The sequence below is a fragment of the Gobius niger genome (genome assembly GCF_951799975.1).
Source record: "Gobius niger genome assembly, chromosome: 10".
NCBI classification, from domain to species: Eukaryota; Metazoa; Chordata; class Actinopteri; order Gobiiformes; family Gobiidae; genus Gobius; species Gobius niger.
This window is the reverse complement of record NC_136861.1, coordinates 10,966,357-10,983,617: the sequence shown is the minus strand read 5'-3', so window position 1 is coordinate 10,983,617 and position 17,261 is coordinate 10,966,357. Positions and strand designations below refer to the sequence as shown.

General features: G+C 42.3%; 1 protein-coding gene across 1 annotated transcript in view; it reads left to right on the top strand.

Annotated features, from left to right (window-relative positions):
* The window catches only part of shank1 (SH3 and multiple ankyrin repeat domains 1), a 176,761-nt gene that overhangs the window by 120,294 nt on the left and 39,206 nt on the right, over positions 1-17,261 (top strand). The window contains exons 14-15 of the mRNA XM_079564648.1: positions 685-795; positions 3,141-3,216. Coding sequence (XP_079420774.1) covers positions 685-795; positions 3,141-3,216 — 187 coding nt within the window. The remainder of the gene's footprint in view (positions 1-684; positions 796-3,140; positions 3,217-17,261) is intronic.

Sequence of the window (17,261 nt, the reverse complement as noted above, 5' to 3'; positions counted from 1 at the left end):
ACATTACCTGCTTGGTCTGGCTAGTACCAGGGCCAAGCTGGTACTAAAAAAGTACCAGTAAAATGGGTGGAAGCATTTCAAATGCAGGTTGTGTAGAGTAGGGTAGGTGGAACCGAGCCTTTAGTGTACCAGTGTACAAGTTTGGAGTGAGCGAGAAACTTGAGAGGGACTGGCGAAATGTGGAGCTTACTCTTACCGCGATGAAGAAAACAAAAAAAGCTTTTCGCAGGCTATAAGCTAGATGGCCACGGCTAGAGGAATGAGTTCGCAAATGAGAGCTTGAACAACGTGCTGCCGGGAGAGGCTTGTCATCGGTGCAGTTATGCCTCCATGCTGCCCAGGTAGTTGCCAAGGCTGGTAGTTCGGAAAACACGGTACTTGAAAAATGTAAAAATTCAGTTTTAATCATGATATTCCTAATTAACTTCCATTATTAGTGTTTTTAAGTCTTAGCACAATTTGCTGACAAAATGGCAATTGTTTAAATTTAGTGGTGCACTGTGTTGGAGCTGATTAGGTAAACCTGCTGTACTAGTAAGAAAAATTACTATGATTATTCCAAATTCATGTCATTTTACCTAATCTAAATATTCCTTTCTTGCAGTGTACATGTTTCTTTTTAACACGAGTTTTTGTGACCCGGCCCCTCGCTGACCGCTGCCCTCTGGCTCTGATGCGTTTCAGTGCTGAGCATCGGAGAGGGCGGGTACTGGGAGGGGACGGTCCGCGGCAGGACGGGCTGGTTCCCCTCAGACTGTGTGGAGGAGGTGGTGCTGAAGCAGGACAACCGCTCAGGTCAGTGACTCCCCCTCAGTGTCTGACGCTACAGGTTTCCCTCGTCAAATACAAACCTGGAGTAGAGCCAATCACGCGGTTACGTAACGCAGATGGACGGTCTCATATTTATGACGCCCAGATTTCCACTTCATCCGATTCCGAATGACAGGAAAGTAAAACAGCTAATAAAATAATAAATAACTATTTAGGGGCAGGCGAGCTGTAAACCCCTGTCATGTCGCTTTGAAGCTTGCCCCAGTCTGCGAGGAACAGAGGGGCAGAGAAAAGCAATGTCAAAGGGAGCAATGCAAGCTTGTTTTTGTGATCTATAAAGTGAGAACAAACCCCTACAGTGTGGAAGTGTCGAGGCTATTGTGTACAAAATAGTGAATAAAGTCCGTGCAGAGGGTATTTACTTTGCAAATCTGGATGTTGTTGCCGTTTTCTTTCCTGTGTGGTGCGATCTGAACTTAATTGTCTTTTTAAAACAATCATTAGCAGTATTTACAGGTGTTTTATTTTATTTTATGTACAGTATTTACAAATATTCAAAGATACAAAACCATCACATTCATTTTTGTTCAAATCAAATACGTCTGATTATTCATGTCCAAATCAAATGTTCATACTTATTTAACAACTTAAAAAAGAACTAAATAACTTGTTTATCTTAATAAATCCTTTCCGTAGTTCCTCTGGGGTAATAATGGGATGATTGGGGGCTCTTTCATCTTTTCATCTTTCATCAGGTGTCCCTGTCCAGAAAACCACCCTTGCAACTCCCCTGCCTAATAGAATCACGAAGAAGAAGCTATCAGGCTAACGGGCAAAGCTAACTGCGGGATAGCGCCACTTTAGAAGTATTATTGTGTCATTGAGTTGTGGCACAATGTACCATATCCATCTCTCCCTTTGTCTTTTCTGTCAGCGTAGTATTTACTCTAGTATTTACATTTTTTTTCACTCAACCTTGGCTGTAAATACTGTTAAAGTGGTGCTAGCCCGCAGTTAGCTTTACCCGTTAGCCTGTTAGCTTCTAATTTGTGATTCCATTAGTGTGAATTGGGGCCTCCGACCCGGTGGCAGCGAAGTTGCAATTGTGGTTTTGTGGTCAGAGACACCAGGGGGAGATGAAAGACCCTCCAATCATCCCATTAACACTTGTATTACCCCCAGAGGGACTAGGATTTCTTAAGGTAAACAAGTTATTTTGTACTGCTTTTAAATATTGTGTGTGTGTGTATCGGTGTTAATTTTGTCGACTAAAATATTTAGTCTTAATTTTAGTCAAAGTGATATTTTTGACGACTAAAATTGGACTAAAACTAAATTAAAAGTTTCTCATGAGACTAAAACTATGACTAAAATGTCCAGATATTTTAGTCGACTAAAATAAGACTAAATAAAAATGAAAAGGAGAGACTAAAATCATCCAAACTTCTATTGACCGTTTGAAAGAGCCTCAGATCATGTAAATTCTCTGCCAAATGATCAGCTCTGAGCTTTGTTCATGTGGAGCAGCTCCATGAAGCAGAGGAACAAGATTAAATATGATTATAATGAATATCACAAATGCTAAGTCGACTAAATTAGTCTTAAATTTAGTCGACTAAATTGACATGCAATTTTAGTCGACTAAAACTAAACTAAAATTGAAAAGCTTTTTTTTGACTAAATCTCGACTAAAATTAAATTTCATTTTAGTCAAAAGACTAAGACTAAAACTAAAATAAAATATGCTGTCAAAATTAACACTGGTGTGTATGTGTGTATAAGGAAAATACATAAATCAGCATGGACAGTGTTGGTTTGAACCTCGAAGTGAAGTTAGAGCGCCCTCTGCAGGCAGGAGGGAGAAATGTAAATGTGAAAAGATCATACAAACTATAATTTTGCAGCTCAACATGTTTCCAGTGCAAAACGACTTGTGTTTGGTGATGGTTTAAGGACATGACATGGCCAAGGATCGTGTTATTGGACAGAATGCGCACAGTTTTTGAAGAATAAACAACCAAATTGAACTTGATTACTCAGTGTAAATGACGCAAAATCTCTCCAGGTCTCCAATCTTTCTCCAGGTCTGTTTTTGATGGGGAGGAACATTATAACAAGCTTAAAACTCAAAAAAGTAGATGCTGCATAAGCTCCTTTTAAAAATGGCATTTGTCGACCCCTTTTTAAATCTCAACGACTTGAATAACTGTTTTACAATAACTTTTCCCACTTCATCCTCATTGGCTTGTCTGCGCTTGGACTCTTTCTTTATTTTAAAACTGAACTTCAGACAGACTCGTGAGGTGAACCCGCCTTAACATTCAACACATTCAGTTTGTTCCAGCAGCTCAACGTGTTTGTGTTTTCAGAGAGCCGAGGCGAACGAGCCAAACGCTTATTCCGACATTACACTGTGGGATCCTACGACAGCTTTGACGCACCAAGGTAGGACGTACTTCTGTCCTCTGACTTTCTGCAGTGTCTCCGTGCTTCAGAACAGCTCTGGTGTCGACTGAGGTTTGAAAATGTGATATGAGGAGGAGAAAAGTACATAATTTTAACATTTTTAAACCCTGTATAGTCCCCTTAATAACTGGCAGAGGTGGTCACTAAATGCAAGTCTCGAGTCAAGTCCAAGTCGTTAAGGTCCAAGTCCTAAGCAAGTCCAAGTCAATTGGTCATGGGCTCAAGTCAAGTCAAGTCAAGTCATAGCTTTTGTCAAGTCAAGTCAAGTCAAGTCTTGCTTTAGCCGGCAAGTCACCTCAAGTTACAAACGCCAGCGTGTCTACTTTTCATGTGTTTAATCTTGAAAATAACAAGTGCTTTCTCAAGATACCGTAATTTTGAAAATTTAGGCTAAAATCAAACTTTTTAAAATCTCATGGATTTGGATTTAAAGTTTAATTAATATTTAAACGGCAAAAAATTCAAACTATATATATTTTAAATGCTCCAGTCTATGTACAAAATTACTGGGATAGCATTTTAAGGAAGGGGGCCCGGGGGGGCGACTTAAACAAAAATGAAACAGAGTCTTTTAAATATGAGCTGCTTTTTCCTGCAGTCTGAAAGATAAATATCAAACAATATTTTTATTGTTGTTAGTTTCTGGCAGTTTTTCTGTCAGTGGTTCCCCTGTACTGCCCCAGCCCGTGTATACTCGGAGTCGCCCCTGCTCAAAGTAGATTCCGCGTAGCCTTCAGTCCCGCTGTCACTGGGCTGTGTGCGGATGTGTAAAATAACCTCTAAATGCTGTAAACTTTGTGTGAACGAATTAAAACATCGAAAAGCCCCGAGATTCCTGTTGATTAATCAGCTCTTACATCGTGGTTCTGGCGGCTCCGTCTGCGCTGTAGGTCCAGTCCATTGTTTCAAACGTTTTCCTGTCCGTAAATCTCCTCCTCTTCACTGTCTTTAGAAAACTTTTAATGCATCCAAAGAAACACGTGATATTTCCTCCTGCCTTAAATACTCTGTATTGATCAGACACTCCGTCTGGAAACTGAACACACATGTGGATAATTACCATAATGTAAACATAGATGCGCCACTTTTACAAATGAATCCTGATCTTTCGACAGTTTCACTAAAATAAATAATAAATATAAAGTCACAGCGAGTCATTGAGAGTCATTGGCCTCAAGTCCAAGTTAAGTCTCGAGTCACAAACAGCAAGTCCCAAGTCAAGTCAAGTCTTTTTGCAGCTTTGGTCAAGTAAGTCTCAAGTCCCGAAAATTGCGACTCGAGTCTGACTCGAGTCAAGTCATGTGACTTGAGTCTCCCACCTCTGATAACTGGTGCCAATTTAGTGCAAATACAGTCATAATTGTAGAAGCTAATAAAGAGTAATATCCACAAATGTTCATACGTATATTGACAAACATTTCAAAATAAATGTCCAGATCCAAAAAATAATGGTTGTAGTAAGCTAGTATAATAATTGGTAGCTAGTGTAAATTTGGTGCCACTACAGTAAAAAATGTAGAAGGTATTGAAGATTATCCATACATTGTCAAATTTGAAATTTATAAACATATTTGTCGATATAAATTTCAAAATCAATGTCCAGATCCAAAAAGTAAAGGTTGTAGTAAGTTTCCAGTATAATAATTGGTAACTGGTGTAAATTTAGTGTCACTACCTTGACCTTAACTGTAGAAGAGTATTGTCCATAAATTGTTATATTTTGACATAATTTTCAAAATAAATGTCCAGATCCAAAAGAGCAATATACATGCATTGTTATATTTTGGTATTGATTTCAAAATAAAGGCTCAGACCTGAAAAATGAAGGTTGTATTAAGTTGCTGGTATAATAATTAACCCCATTGAGAATATTTGGGGTGTGCTGTAGAAGGCTCCGCGCAGTGGTCACATTCTCCCATCATCAATACAAGATCTCAGTGAAACAGCGACTCGTTTTTGGTCTGACAGTGCATGTTTCTCTTGTGTATCCGTTGTGATTCTGTCTCCATCATTAATACGTGACCTGTTCTGTTTGGTGATGAAGTCCGCCGTGACTTCAGACAAACTCATTTCAGTTTCCAAACCGCGTACATTTACACAGAAACGCACCCGTTATCAATCAGATGTATTATTCAGGCCTTATATTCTCGCACCGCGCTCCATAAAGGCACAATCACACATGATCATTTATTATTAACAGGCTCTCCGTCAGCGCTGACATTTCGTGCTGGCGTGGCGCTTAGCATCGGCGTGAATTCACATCGTATGCTCGAGCACGGGCGCGAACACACATGTCATGGATAATTAACGCTGTGGGAGAGGCGGGGACTGGGTTTGTGGAGGAAACAAACTGATATGACCTGACTGTTGCTGTCCTATCTCTAAAGAGGTTCTACATTAACGCTCAGGCTGTTGTGCCACGGCTGGTTCTCAATTTAAGTGGAAATACCACTTGTTGCCTCCATTTAATCTTTCAACTTTTATATCAGAGATGTGCTATCGGGAGGCAGTGGGCACAAAATAAGGTTAAGATTAAGGTATACTTTATTAATCCCTGTAGGGAAATTCATTCTCTGCATCTGACCCATCCTCAATGCCTCTGGGGCGACCTGTAGGAGCAGTGAGCTGCCAGCGTGGCGCTCGGGGGACCCATCTCCATGATGTGCAGCCAGGCTGGTGGTCAGAAACACCTGGCTGGAGGATTCACCTATTGTACACGTTATAGTGGTGGTGGAAAACAAAGGTATCGAAAGCTGGTACTGAAAAAAAAATCTTTACAGACCAAGTTTTTACCAAGTTTTCAAGTCCCTGGACAGCACTAAAGAAAGTGACTTGTTTGGTTACAAATTTATAGCAGTACTAAGTAACGTGTTTACCTTAATAAATCCTTTTCGTAGTCCCTGTGGGGGTAATACAAGTGTTTTTGGGATGATTGGAGGGTCTTTCATCTCCCCCTGGTGTCTCTGGCCAGAAAACCATGTTTGCAACTTGACTGCCACCGGACCGGAGCCACCAATACACACTAATGGAATCACGAAGAAGAAGCTAACAGGCTAACGGGCAAAGCTAACAGCGGGCTAGCGTCACTTTACACAGTATTTACAGCCAAGTTTGAGTGAAAAAAAATATTTCCGTTGTATAATTGTTTGTGCAATATAACTCTCTCTCTTCGTCTTTCCTGTCAGCGTAGTATTTACTCTCCAAGACAATTAAAAAATCGTAACTTGCTACGACACCTTGTTGCGCTTATGGCCTCTAGGGGCAAGAGTTACTTAGTACTGCTTTAAAAGAAATTGTCTTTTATGGAATCAACAACATCATTGTTCTGTTTTATGGTTCTGGATGACAAATATTTTAATGTAGGTATCGGAAAAAGTATTGTTCAGGTATTAGTATTGTTATCGTCTATAAAGTACGGGCATTGGAAACGTTTAACTTTACCCAGCCCTAAGCGCAAGCACATACTGTAACTGCATTTGGCAATTGCCTTTAGATATATATTTTTGAAATACAACATCCAGATGCTAACTGGGCCTCTTTCATCTTCACTGTGGAGCTCTTCCTGCTTTGTGCATGATGAACAGAAGTGGTTAAACTCTGTGATGTAATAGGGGCTGCATGAAGGTTAGGCGTCTCACCTCACAGCGAGAAGACTCTGGGTAAATCCGATGCCTGGGTGGAGCTTTTCTGCGGGGAGTTTTCATATGTTCTCCCCTGTTTCTGTGCTCCTGTTTCCATGATTAGTAGAGTCTGGTGCGCAAAGTGACAGCCAACTCTTCGTCTGTCTGTCCCAGGAAAGCTGTAGCTACAAATCTCTCCCCCCGCTGCTCAATGTGACTGTGGTGAAGGAATTATGCGCCATATTGTAAGAGAAAAGGCACTTAAAATCCCCTCAAATCTTGGCATATGGCTAAACAGGTCAAGAACATTCCCCCCCCATAATTCCTTGCAGCAGGCCCCTCTCTGTCCCTCCTTCTCAATCTATTCATCAACGCTTCAGCAGCCTCCTGTACTTTTTAATTTTCCTCCCGTTGCCTTTCGTCCCCTGTGGTGACGCCATCTGGAGGTCGGAGCGTGAAGGGCAGTCGGAAAGCCGGAGTTTGAGAATGTAGCGCTGCACGGTATAGTTCAGTACGTGACATGTAAGTAATGACATCTGGGTTAGGAGGAGATTAGCTTGGTGGTATATTAGAAGAACAGCCTTGATTTGTTTTATGCTTCGCCACAAGAACACCTAAGCTGTAAGTTCACATGCCAGTGATACCAAACTCCAGACAATGCTAGTTTTGTGATGGTATTTGCGAAGGTTTGCGAAGAGACTATGATTGATACTGATACTGATCCATCCATTTTCTTCCACTTTTCCGTTGCCGGGTCGTGGGGGAGCTGCCCAAATCACACTGCACCAGCCCCTTATGGCTCCTCCTGCAGGTGGTGGGTCCACGGGAGGACGGCCTCACGATTAAACGGACCTGTTGGTCTCTCATAAGGGGCTTCTGAACCACTCTTTGTCTGACCTGCACCTGGGACCTGTTTGCCCTGGGAGACCCTACCAGGGGCACGAAGCCCCCGACAACAGAGCTCCCCGGATCATTCGGGCGCTCAAACCCCTCCACCACATTAAGGTGGAGGTTCCAGGAGGGGTTGTCCATTTTGATGGAGTTAATAAGTACAAAGAGAAAACCACACATCATAAGTGGAAACCTCAGCCAAATGAAGCTCTGAGACACTTTAGTGCCATCCATCTTCCAGAGACGGTGGACAAAACATGCATCAAGGCGTCTCAGATTAAGATTACTTTTTGAAGTATCATTCCAACAAAGCAAAACATAAGTACTAAAAACATGTAGAATAGGCCAGGATGAATGAGAGTGTGTTTGAGAGTGCATATGGGGGACGACGGATGGAAATGAACAATCTGGTCTGGCTTGTACATTAACTTGCACTGTCCCGACCAAATAAACCAATAAATAAGTGATGATGGACAGTTTTTTGGACGTTAAACTTGTTCTTGTGTTGACCTTTTGTAGTTTTCTGTGGGACTAACTTTGCCATCAGGGTTCAGTTTCACATGTATGGCCTCTCCATGTTTCCCTGGTCTTCTATTTACCTTTGGGGAATTTGAAAAAAAAAAATTGTTGGACAAAACTTTTTCCCTGGTTGTCAGGCTTTAAAGGGGCTAGATGCAAGTTAGCCATTTTATACTCACTACTGCCACCTCAGGTCATACGTGTAACTGCACCTTCTATATTAAGCTCGTGCATGACGGCACTTCGGACCCGAATTAGCACCTTTTTGAGTGACAGTGCAGGATTTTAGAGGCAGTTGTGGTGAACAGGTCTAGGCTCATTCTACACATTAGGACATTGTTGAACATGTAGGGGGAGGAAAATACTCACTTTTAAACTCCGTATAGTCCCTTTAGCCAAATCATTTCAAACACAGGGATTTAATGTTTGCCCGTGAACTGGCACACTGTACATCCTGCTGTTGTGTCTTTGGGCAGGACACCCACAGACTTTTCTTTTTCCAGTTCTCTGGCATTTTAGTGACTTATTTAGATATCGAATGCTTATTCCTTTTGAATTATGGCACTTGACAAAGCGTGTTGGTGACAGAGCGGGTGTGAGGGCTGACCGTTACGATCCGACTTGGCTGTCGCTGTAACACTTAACAGAACAACACTAATTGGGCTAATGCAGCGCAGTCACGTTGGCTTGCACCCTTTTCCTATGATGTCTTGTATTGTGCTGTATCTAAAAGTGCCTTAGTTGAAATGATTTAAGCACTGCAATCAGCTTGTAGAGGTCATCTTACCGTTTTGGAACCATCTCTGATTTGCAACGGCGATTCAGTTGCGATTAACAGCTTTGCCCTATATACTGGATAGTAAATAAATCTCCTTTTTTCTTTTGCTCCATGTAAGAGTTATGTCAGCTCGACAAAACAGTTTACCGCGTTAGCGCAGCGGCTTTGGTGGCGGCAGCAGCTAGTGCTGTATTGGACTTGTCCTTATTTGACCCTCCGTTGGACCAGAACTGATTTCGTTTTGGCTGAGAGCGAGCAGCAGCGTGTAGTTTACTCCGAGCATCTGTGGCGCTGACAGGAAAATAGAGAGGGCTATAAGCAAGATTAAGACTGGAATTACCCAGCAGCCATTTGGGCTTGATTTAGGAAAGACTGGGCTTTGTTCACAATGAAAATATGAATAAAGAAACGGCATTGTCTTTGTCAGTTTCTCCCCCAAATAAATATTACCTATTTAGCGATATCTAATTTAACCTACGCCTTAACCAAGTGTATTTTCTCCAGCTTTATCTAAATCTAAAAGCTTCTCCACGGGAGCTTACTGCCCCATAGGCAAAGCTAAGACAAAACTACAAAACTCATCTGAGCTTCTTCCTTGTTTCTGTTATCACGTTTTAATCGTTTTCATTGCTTTTTTGAAGCATTTTGGCCTTATTTCATTTTGTATGTGTAAAAAATGTGACTAAAATGTTTACTTAAGTTTTATATTTTGAGCAGTTTGCATTCTTAACTTTTTACAGATTCACTTCCGCATTATTCAGTTATAGAAGCTCAAAAAAAGGAGTAGGCTGAAGCTAGAAAGCTTATATACGCCTAACCCGTAATCAATGTAATAACATTTACATTTCTGGGTGATAAAGCAGTGTCCGGTCTGTATCCAATTCAATTCCAGAGGCGGGTAGTACTCAATTACATTTACTCAAGTACATGAACTTGAATAACTTTTAGAAGTAATTGTACTTCTTAGAGTAGTTTATCTATACCAGGGGCCTCCAACAGGCGGCCCGTGGGCCAAATCTGGCCCGCAATATCATTCAATCCGGCCCCACAAATTCCTGAGTTTGTCCAAAAAAAAAGTAAGTCTCTAGCCCACTCCTGTGCAGAGTTATGATTTTTTTAAAGAAATAACCAGAATGCTCACTCCAGCCACTAGGGGGCAGCTTAAAGAAAGAAAGGAAAGAATTCCACACGTGTCCAGCAGAGGGCGCTGACAAAAGACAAGATCAGAATATAAACAACACCTGATAATCTCGTAGTAAATGGACAGCCTGCCCCAGGGCGGCTGTGGCTACAATAGTAGCTTACCACCACCAGGTGGTGAGTGAATGAATAAAGACCACAGTGTAACAGAGACTTGTGACAGAGGCTTGTTAGTGCAATACAAATGTAAGCCGAGGTTACAGTCCTGTCAGGCTCATTATTATTCATTTATTGAAACAAGTTTCCTCAATAGTATTTTCCCAATCAAAACATATTTTACTGGAGCTTTGGTTTATGGAACCCGGCGATACACTCCCGATATATTTTGGTTCCCAGCTAAATTTACTTGGAGACCTCTGATCTATACAGTACTTTTACATTTTTACTGTACTCTTATGTGAATAAAAATAGTAGTTACATATTCCACTGTGATTAATGCGGCAATGCTTCATTTTGATCTGTTAAATAGCTGTAGCTCGTCATGTGCACCTTTTTCTTTACAATTATTTAGTTTTTCTGCCATTTTCCTTTACTTTATGTGTATTTAATTATATTCTTGTATTGTCGCAAGTACCTGCTGAACTAATCAATGAGACGAGCTGTGTGCTTTTATTTTGGCGTGCTGGATCGAAACAGGAAGTCACTTCTTGGACGGCGTTGTTATGATTTGAAGTTATGCACAGAGTTAATTCGGACCCGCGGTGAATAGATCCGGGCTTCGACACAATAGGGCATTGCTGGATCATGTAGGTGGAGGGAAATACATAATTTGAACATTTTTAAACTCCGTATTGTCCCTTTAATGTGACAAAAAAAAGCAACAAAAACGTGATGAAAACGAATGAGGACGATCATAACGAGGAAGAAGCTTAGATTAGTTTTGTAGGTCGTTCAAATGAGGCGTCACACTGTGAGGCTCCACTGGGGAAATGCACTTTATAAGACGGGGGTTAAGAGGTTTAACTCCAGTCTTCTTGATTTTTCTTGACTTTATCTTTTAGAAATCGAATCAAAAGTCAAAAATGAACGTTAGATACCGCTTTCTAAATTCTCCCCCCCTCATTCCTCCGTCTCTCGGCTGCACGTGCATGATGGCACACACGCACAGGCGACGCGCACAGGCGACGGTCAGGGAGGATGCAGCTGATCGCGGCTGTCGCCCGGTTACAGAAACAGATCGGACGACTTCATAATAATGGGGCGATGGCGAAGGAGGCACTGACGAGAAAGAGACATGATGTGAGTGTTGCGTCCTTTCCTCCAGTTCCTTTTTTCTTTTCTTTTTTCTCATCCCGTCGCTGTCTCACGGTCAGATTAGTGCCTTGTTTATAAGACCGGGCGGTTTTGTGTAAGAGGCTTGATATGTGTGGCGCAGACGGAAGAAAAATGGGTCTTTCGCTTGAATAACTTCTCATATAACTAATCCGGATTATGTTTACGTAACCTTTCAGTCATCCAGGTGCGTTTCCGTCATTGTAAAAGTTGTCAAAAAAGGTCGCCTGAATTCAACTTTCCATTTTCTGGATTCAAGTCATGTGAGATTTTGGTTTTCTTGTGCACTTCCTTCATGCTCCTTCCCCTTCCTCCCTTCCTCGCCGCCGTCCTTCATCCGCCAGCTGTTTCATGGTCACTTTCTCGGCTCCTCCAATGACTCTGGATTTCCCACATTGGTGTTTAGTATTAGCCGTGATAATATGTCAGATGTAATGTTCATTTAAATCTTTAACCTTTTAACCCCCGACCTGAAACCTCCAGTTTGACGTTTGCCCGAGTCTAAAAGCATCTTGAACAAAGCGTGAAAATCGAGGATGGGAATACAGCAAAGAAAAAGTGCCATAAAATAGCGAGGGGAAAAAAGTGACAAAAAGGCAACAAAGAATTGACAAAAAACGTGCTGGAAAAGGTGAAGACATGACAATAGAAGCGGCAAAAAGCAATGAAAAAAAGCAATAAAGAAAGCAACAAAAACAAGACAGAAACAAGACAAAAAACTGTGAAAACAAGACACAAAAGAGACAAAGACATGACAAAAACACTTCAAGAATGCAGCGAAACTGCAACAGTAGGTCTTAGCTTTCAAATGAGTTGTTACTCTGGCCTACAGGCTGCAAGTTCCAGTCAAGAAGCTTTAAAGCAGTACTAAGTAACTTATGCCCCTAGAGGCCATAAGCACCTCTGCAGGTGTCATAGCATGTTGTGTTTTTTACTCATTAATTGTCCGTGAGAGTAAATACTACGCTGACAGAAAAGACAAAGGGAGAGAGGGATATTATACATCCAATTACACAATGGAGATCATTTTTTTCACTCAAACTTGGCTGTAAATACTGTTTAAGTGGTGCTAGCCCGCAGTTAGCTTTGCCCGTTTGCCTGTTAGCTTCTTCTTCAAGATTCTATTAGTGTGTATTGCGCCTCCGACTCGGTGCAGGAAAAGCTGCAATTGTGGTTTTCTGGCCAGAGACACCAGGGGGAGATGAAAGACCGCCCAATCATCCCATTAACACTTGTATTACCCCCCAGAGGGACTACGGAAAGGATTTATTAAGATAAACAAGTTACTTAGTACTGCTTTAAGATTTGGGTAAAGCTGAATTGGAGAAAATGCGCTTGGTTGAAGCCACTATTTCACCCAACACATAGAACATACAAGCTTTTATTTTATTACAGATATTTTTATCATTGAAAAATACTTTTGTGTCTCACCTCTTACTGAGGCCTGACTTGTAGCTTTTCACGTCTCCATGGAGATCCTCAACCAAATCCATTCTTTGATTACCCACTGCAGAAAATAGTATTATCTGTGTCAAGTTTTATAATGAAAAACGTTGCGCATGTGCCTTTAAGCAATTTACGTTATTCCAAAAAATAGTGGCCAGTTTAGTCTTGGGGGGCCAATTTGGGGAAAGTACAAAACTAACTTCATATCAGGGTGTTTTTGCTCGCTTTTATGTCACATTTTTGTCACTTTTTTCGTTGCTTTTTTGACCCCTTTTTCATCCGTTTTTTTCCACATTTTTGTCATTTTTTTTGTCACTTTTTCGTCACATTTTTGTCACTTTTTCTGCACATTTTCATCACCTTTTCATTGCTTTTTTGTTTGTACTTTTTTGTCGCTCATGCGTTTTCATCCTTGCTGTCATCTCATTTTTGTTGCTATTGTGACACATTTTCAAGAAGCTTTTAGATTTGGGTAAAGCCTTTCTTTCTTATTTTCAATTGTGAAAAAACATACATTCTCAGCCCAAGAATGGTTTGCATAATGTCGTTTTTTTTGTCCTCTGCTTTTCTTTTTTTTTTGAATCCCCATCTTTTGTGGTGATTTGTAGGGAAAAAGAGACTCCCGGAATCAGATAATGCAACAACAAAACAAATCACAAACCTAATTCAACATCAGACGCAGATTCTTCCACATTATGCAACATTTCCAAACACATTCCTGGCTTTAGCGCCCCCGTCTGGCTGCTTTTCCCCCCGTGCTCGAACGTGCTTTGAAATCCACAGGTGTTTTTGATCCTAAGTCTTGTGCGGGACGGTGCGCCTGTTTTTTATGAATGGGCTCTGATGATGATGACAGTGACTGATAGTGGGAGGTGGGGCCCGGGAGCTATCATGATGCGGTCGGAACGTATCTCGGAGGGGGAAAAAAAAGGCACACACACACAAAAAAAAAAGCCCCCCTCGTTCAAAACCGCGGTGTGCGCCTTCTTTCTACCCTCCTAAACGCCTGGATTTCTCAAATGCACCTCGGCCCCTCCTTCGTAGCCTTCCCCTCTCCCTCTCCCCCCCCCCCCTCTCTCTCTCTCTCTCTCTCTCTCTCTGTCGCAGTCACAACCAAGCATCTCTCTCCTCTCTCTTCTTCTTGCTCCTTCGCTCCGCGCCGTATTCCTTAAGTATGACGGGGCTTGGCGGAGGCAGCGCGCTCGCCTCTGCCTACTACTACCACCACTGCCGCCACCGAGACCACCCTTCTTCTTCTTCTTCTTCTTCTTCTTCTCCCCTCTCTCGCTACCCATCATCGCCGCTTCCCATTTTGCGCGGAGAGACCTGCAGCAGCAGCGGCGGCGGCGGCGGCAGGAGCAGGAGCAGGAGCAGCAGCAGCAGAAGGAGCAGGAGCAGGAGCGGAGGAAGAAGGAAGGAGGGAGGAGGGAGGAGAGGAGGAGAGGTGGCAGAGGAGAGGTGGGGACATGGCGCTGGGGGGATACCGCGGAGCTGGTGCTTTTAGCGGCTACGGCGAGGACCAGTTCTCCCTGTCGTCCTCCTGGCCGTCACTGGGGCCCATGAATGTTTGGTTCATTTACAGGTAGCAAAAAAAAAGAAGCAAAAAAAAAAAAAGAAGCAAAAAAAAGAAAAAGAAAAATCACCCCCTCCTCCTCCCCCCCTGCCATCTCATCTCTCGCTTCTCACACTCTCTCACTCTCTCCCTCTCTCTCTCTCTCTCTCGCTATACACATGCTATTTTTATTGACTGACATCGGGCGCAAGCATGCTTTTCCTGCGCGCGGCGGCGTCCATGCGAGCAGCGTATAGTTGTGTTTGTGTCTTTCTAGCAAAATGCAATGCGGTGCCGGCTCGCGCTGGAGACGCTGCCATGCCTGCTGATTGATTATGCAATGGAATCACTTCTCAATTTCCCCCCCCCCTCCGCCAGACACAACATGCTAAGGCCTTTCCACTCCACCCTCACCCCCCACCCCATACTCATAACATTAAATCAAATGTGTTTTTGTACACGTTCACGCCGTAGGAAAAGTGTCATCGTTAGAGGAAAGGAAGAAGAGCGGGCAGTTTCTTTTTTTTTTTTTTTTTTTGCGACGCTGCATGCATGACAAGTTCCTGCCTCTTTTTCTGACACCTTTCCCGTTGGCAAGATTATGTGGCTTAAAGCTAATTTTTTCCCCCCTTTTTTCCCCCCCTTTTTCTTTAACCTGGACACAGCTTTGCAACAGACACGCCATTCCAGCTGAGGGAAAGATGATAAAACAAAGCTATCACCGGTGACAGCGACAGGCATAGTTTGGTTTAGCTGCAGTGAGTGATGCCTTTGGTGCATAACATGTTGTTTGTGGCATATTGGGGGCTAAAACACGGAGTCAACGCCGTGAGGAATGTTTTGGAATCGGCTAAAGGAAATGGAAAAAGGGAACGGGGTTTCACGGCTGGAGGAAGGAAAGCGCTGCGTTATGTGGCAGTGAATGCTAATGTCGCTGGTGAATGAAGCTTAAGGGGATAGTTTTAATGCAGTTGTGGAGGGCATTTGAGGACACTTGTGCGCTACCTTTGGCTTGCTACCTTGAGCACATGCTAGCACTCTAGGTATTATTGGCATTCGGGGTTAATTTGTTGTGACAGCCTCAGCACCTGTGGAGTAAGATTTACGTTATGTCTTTTACTTGGCTTGGATTTCTTTTTAGTCCTATATATTGTGGGGCTGCATTAGCTTGTACACCTGATCATTCTGCTAATACGACGACAGCTGCTACTTTTACTTCTACATCTTAACGAACACTACTCATACTACTGCTACTGCTGCTTACTGTTACCTCAAGACTGCTACTCCTTATGCTACATGCTACACATGTGGCTCTTTTGAGTGTTATGAAAACTCATACCGTGAGAATAGGTTGCATCAACAGGGCATCACAATATTGTAAAGAGCGGAAAATGTAAAATTGAGTTGGCGCTGCAAAGAATTTTATTGTGGTAACTATTGTAACTGTCAAAATGCCGAACTGGACTTGGCTTACATGGAAATCAAAAGGAGAAGTGTTCGATCCTATGTCCTATGCGAACTGTTAGTAGTAAGTACTTTCAGTGCCCTTTAGCCTGCTCTATGTATTTCCCCTATAGCCGTTAGCATTAGCCATCAAACCGCACAAATTATGAAAGTGCCAGATGTTCTCAGCTGTTGTCAACCCATCGACCACATTTAGGTCAAAGTCTCGTGAGAAATCATGAATGAACGTACAGACCTTTTCAGATTTTACTTCAAATGCAAATTGACTCAGTGCATAACTTCAAATCACAACAACGGCACCCGTGAAGTGACTTCCTGTTTCGATCCAGCACACCAAAATAAAAGCACCATCTTATGCATTAGTTCAGCTTTCTTTCTGCCTCACTATTAACAGACAAAACACTTAAAATGTGTGAATTTCATTTATTTCTTGTAATGTTGCAAGTACCTACTGAACTAATCAATGCGACAAGCTGTGTGCTTTTATTCTGGCGTGCTGGATCGAAACAGGAAGTCACTTCTTGGGCGGCGTTGTTATGATTTGAAGTTATGCCCAGAGTCAATTAGCGTATAAAAGTGTCCTCTGAGCTAAATGCTAACTCAAATTCAGTCAAGTTTCTCCTTTACACATCCAATAAACCACAGAAATTATATAAATGCCAGGAAATGGACAAAACATACCTCCCCGTTAGTATTGCGCCCAGTCATCCCTGAATTTGTACAGAGATTTGACGGCTAACAAAAAGTATGCACTTCTAGGAACAGGCTCACATAGCTAAAGTCATTTCTGTGATTTCTATGTTGGTCTATAGTTAATATCTCTCTACAAGAAACAAAAACTGTCTCAAAGTTCACTGTCTTCTCTCTCTGCACATGAACTAAGGTCAAATTACTGTGTCATGAGGTTGTCTAAAAGTGGTGACAATGTTCAATATTTGCCTGGCTTTTTCAAAGACATGTAGTGTGGGAGCCGGATATTACGCAGGAACAAGCTGCAGGAAGCCTTTTCAGTAACATCAATGTCTGCCAATACGAGCAGAAGAAGACAGTGTATATGTTTTGGAAGAGTGCAGTGACAACTTCCGTCTCTTGGTGCGATGAAGTCCCGCCTCTCGGGCCGTGAGTGGTCTGATATGGGTAAAATTGGGAAATGATTGGCCGCGAGCAGCTGCACAGACGGCTCTTCTTTTGAACAGAAAGGAGGAGCGTCTGCTGCAAAATGATGTGCTTGACAAAACATTTGGTCAATCTCTGTTTGGAAGTTACAGTGTCTCGGCCCCTG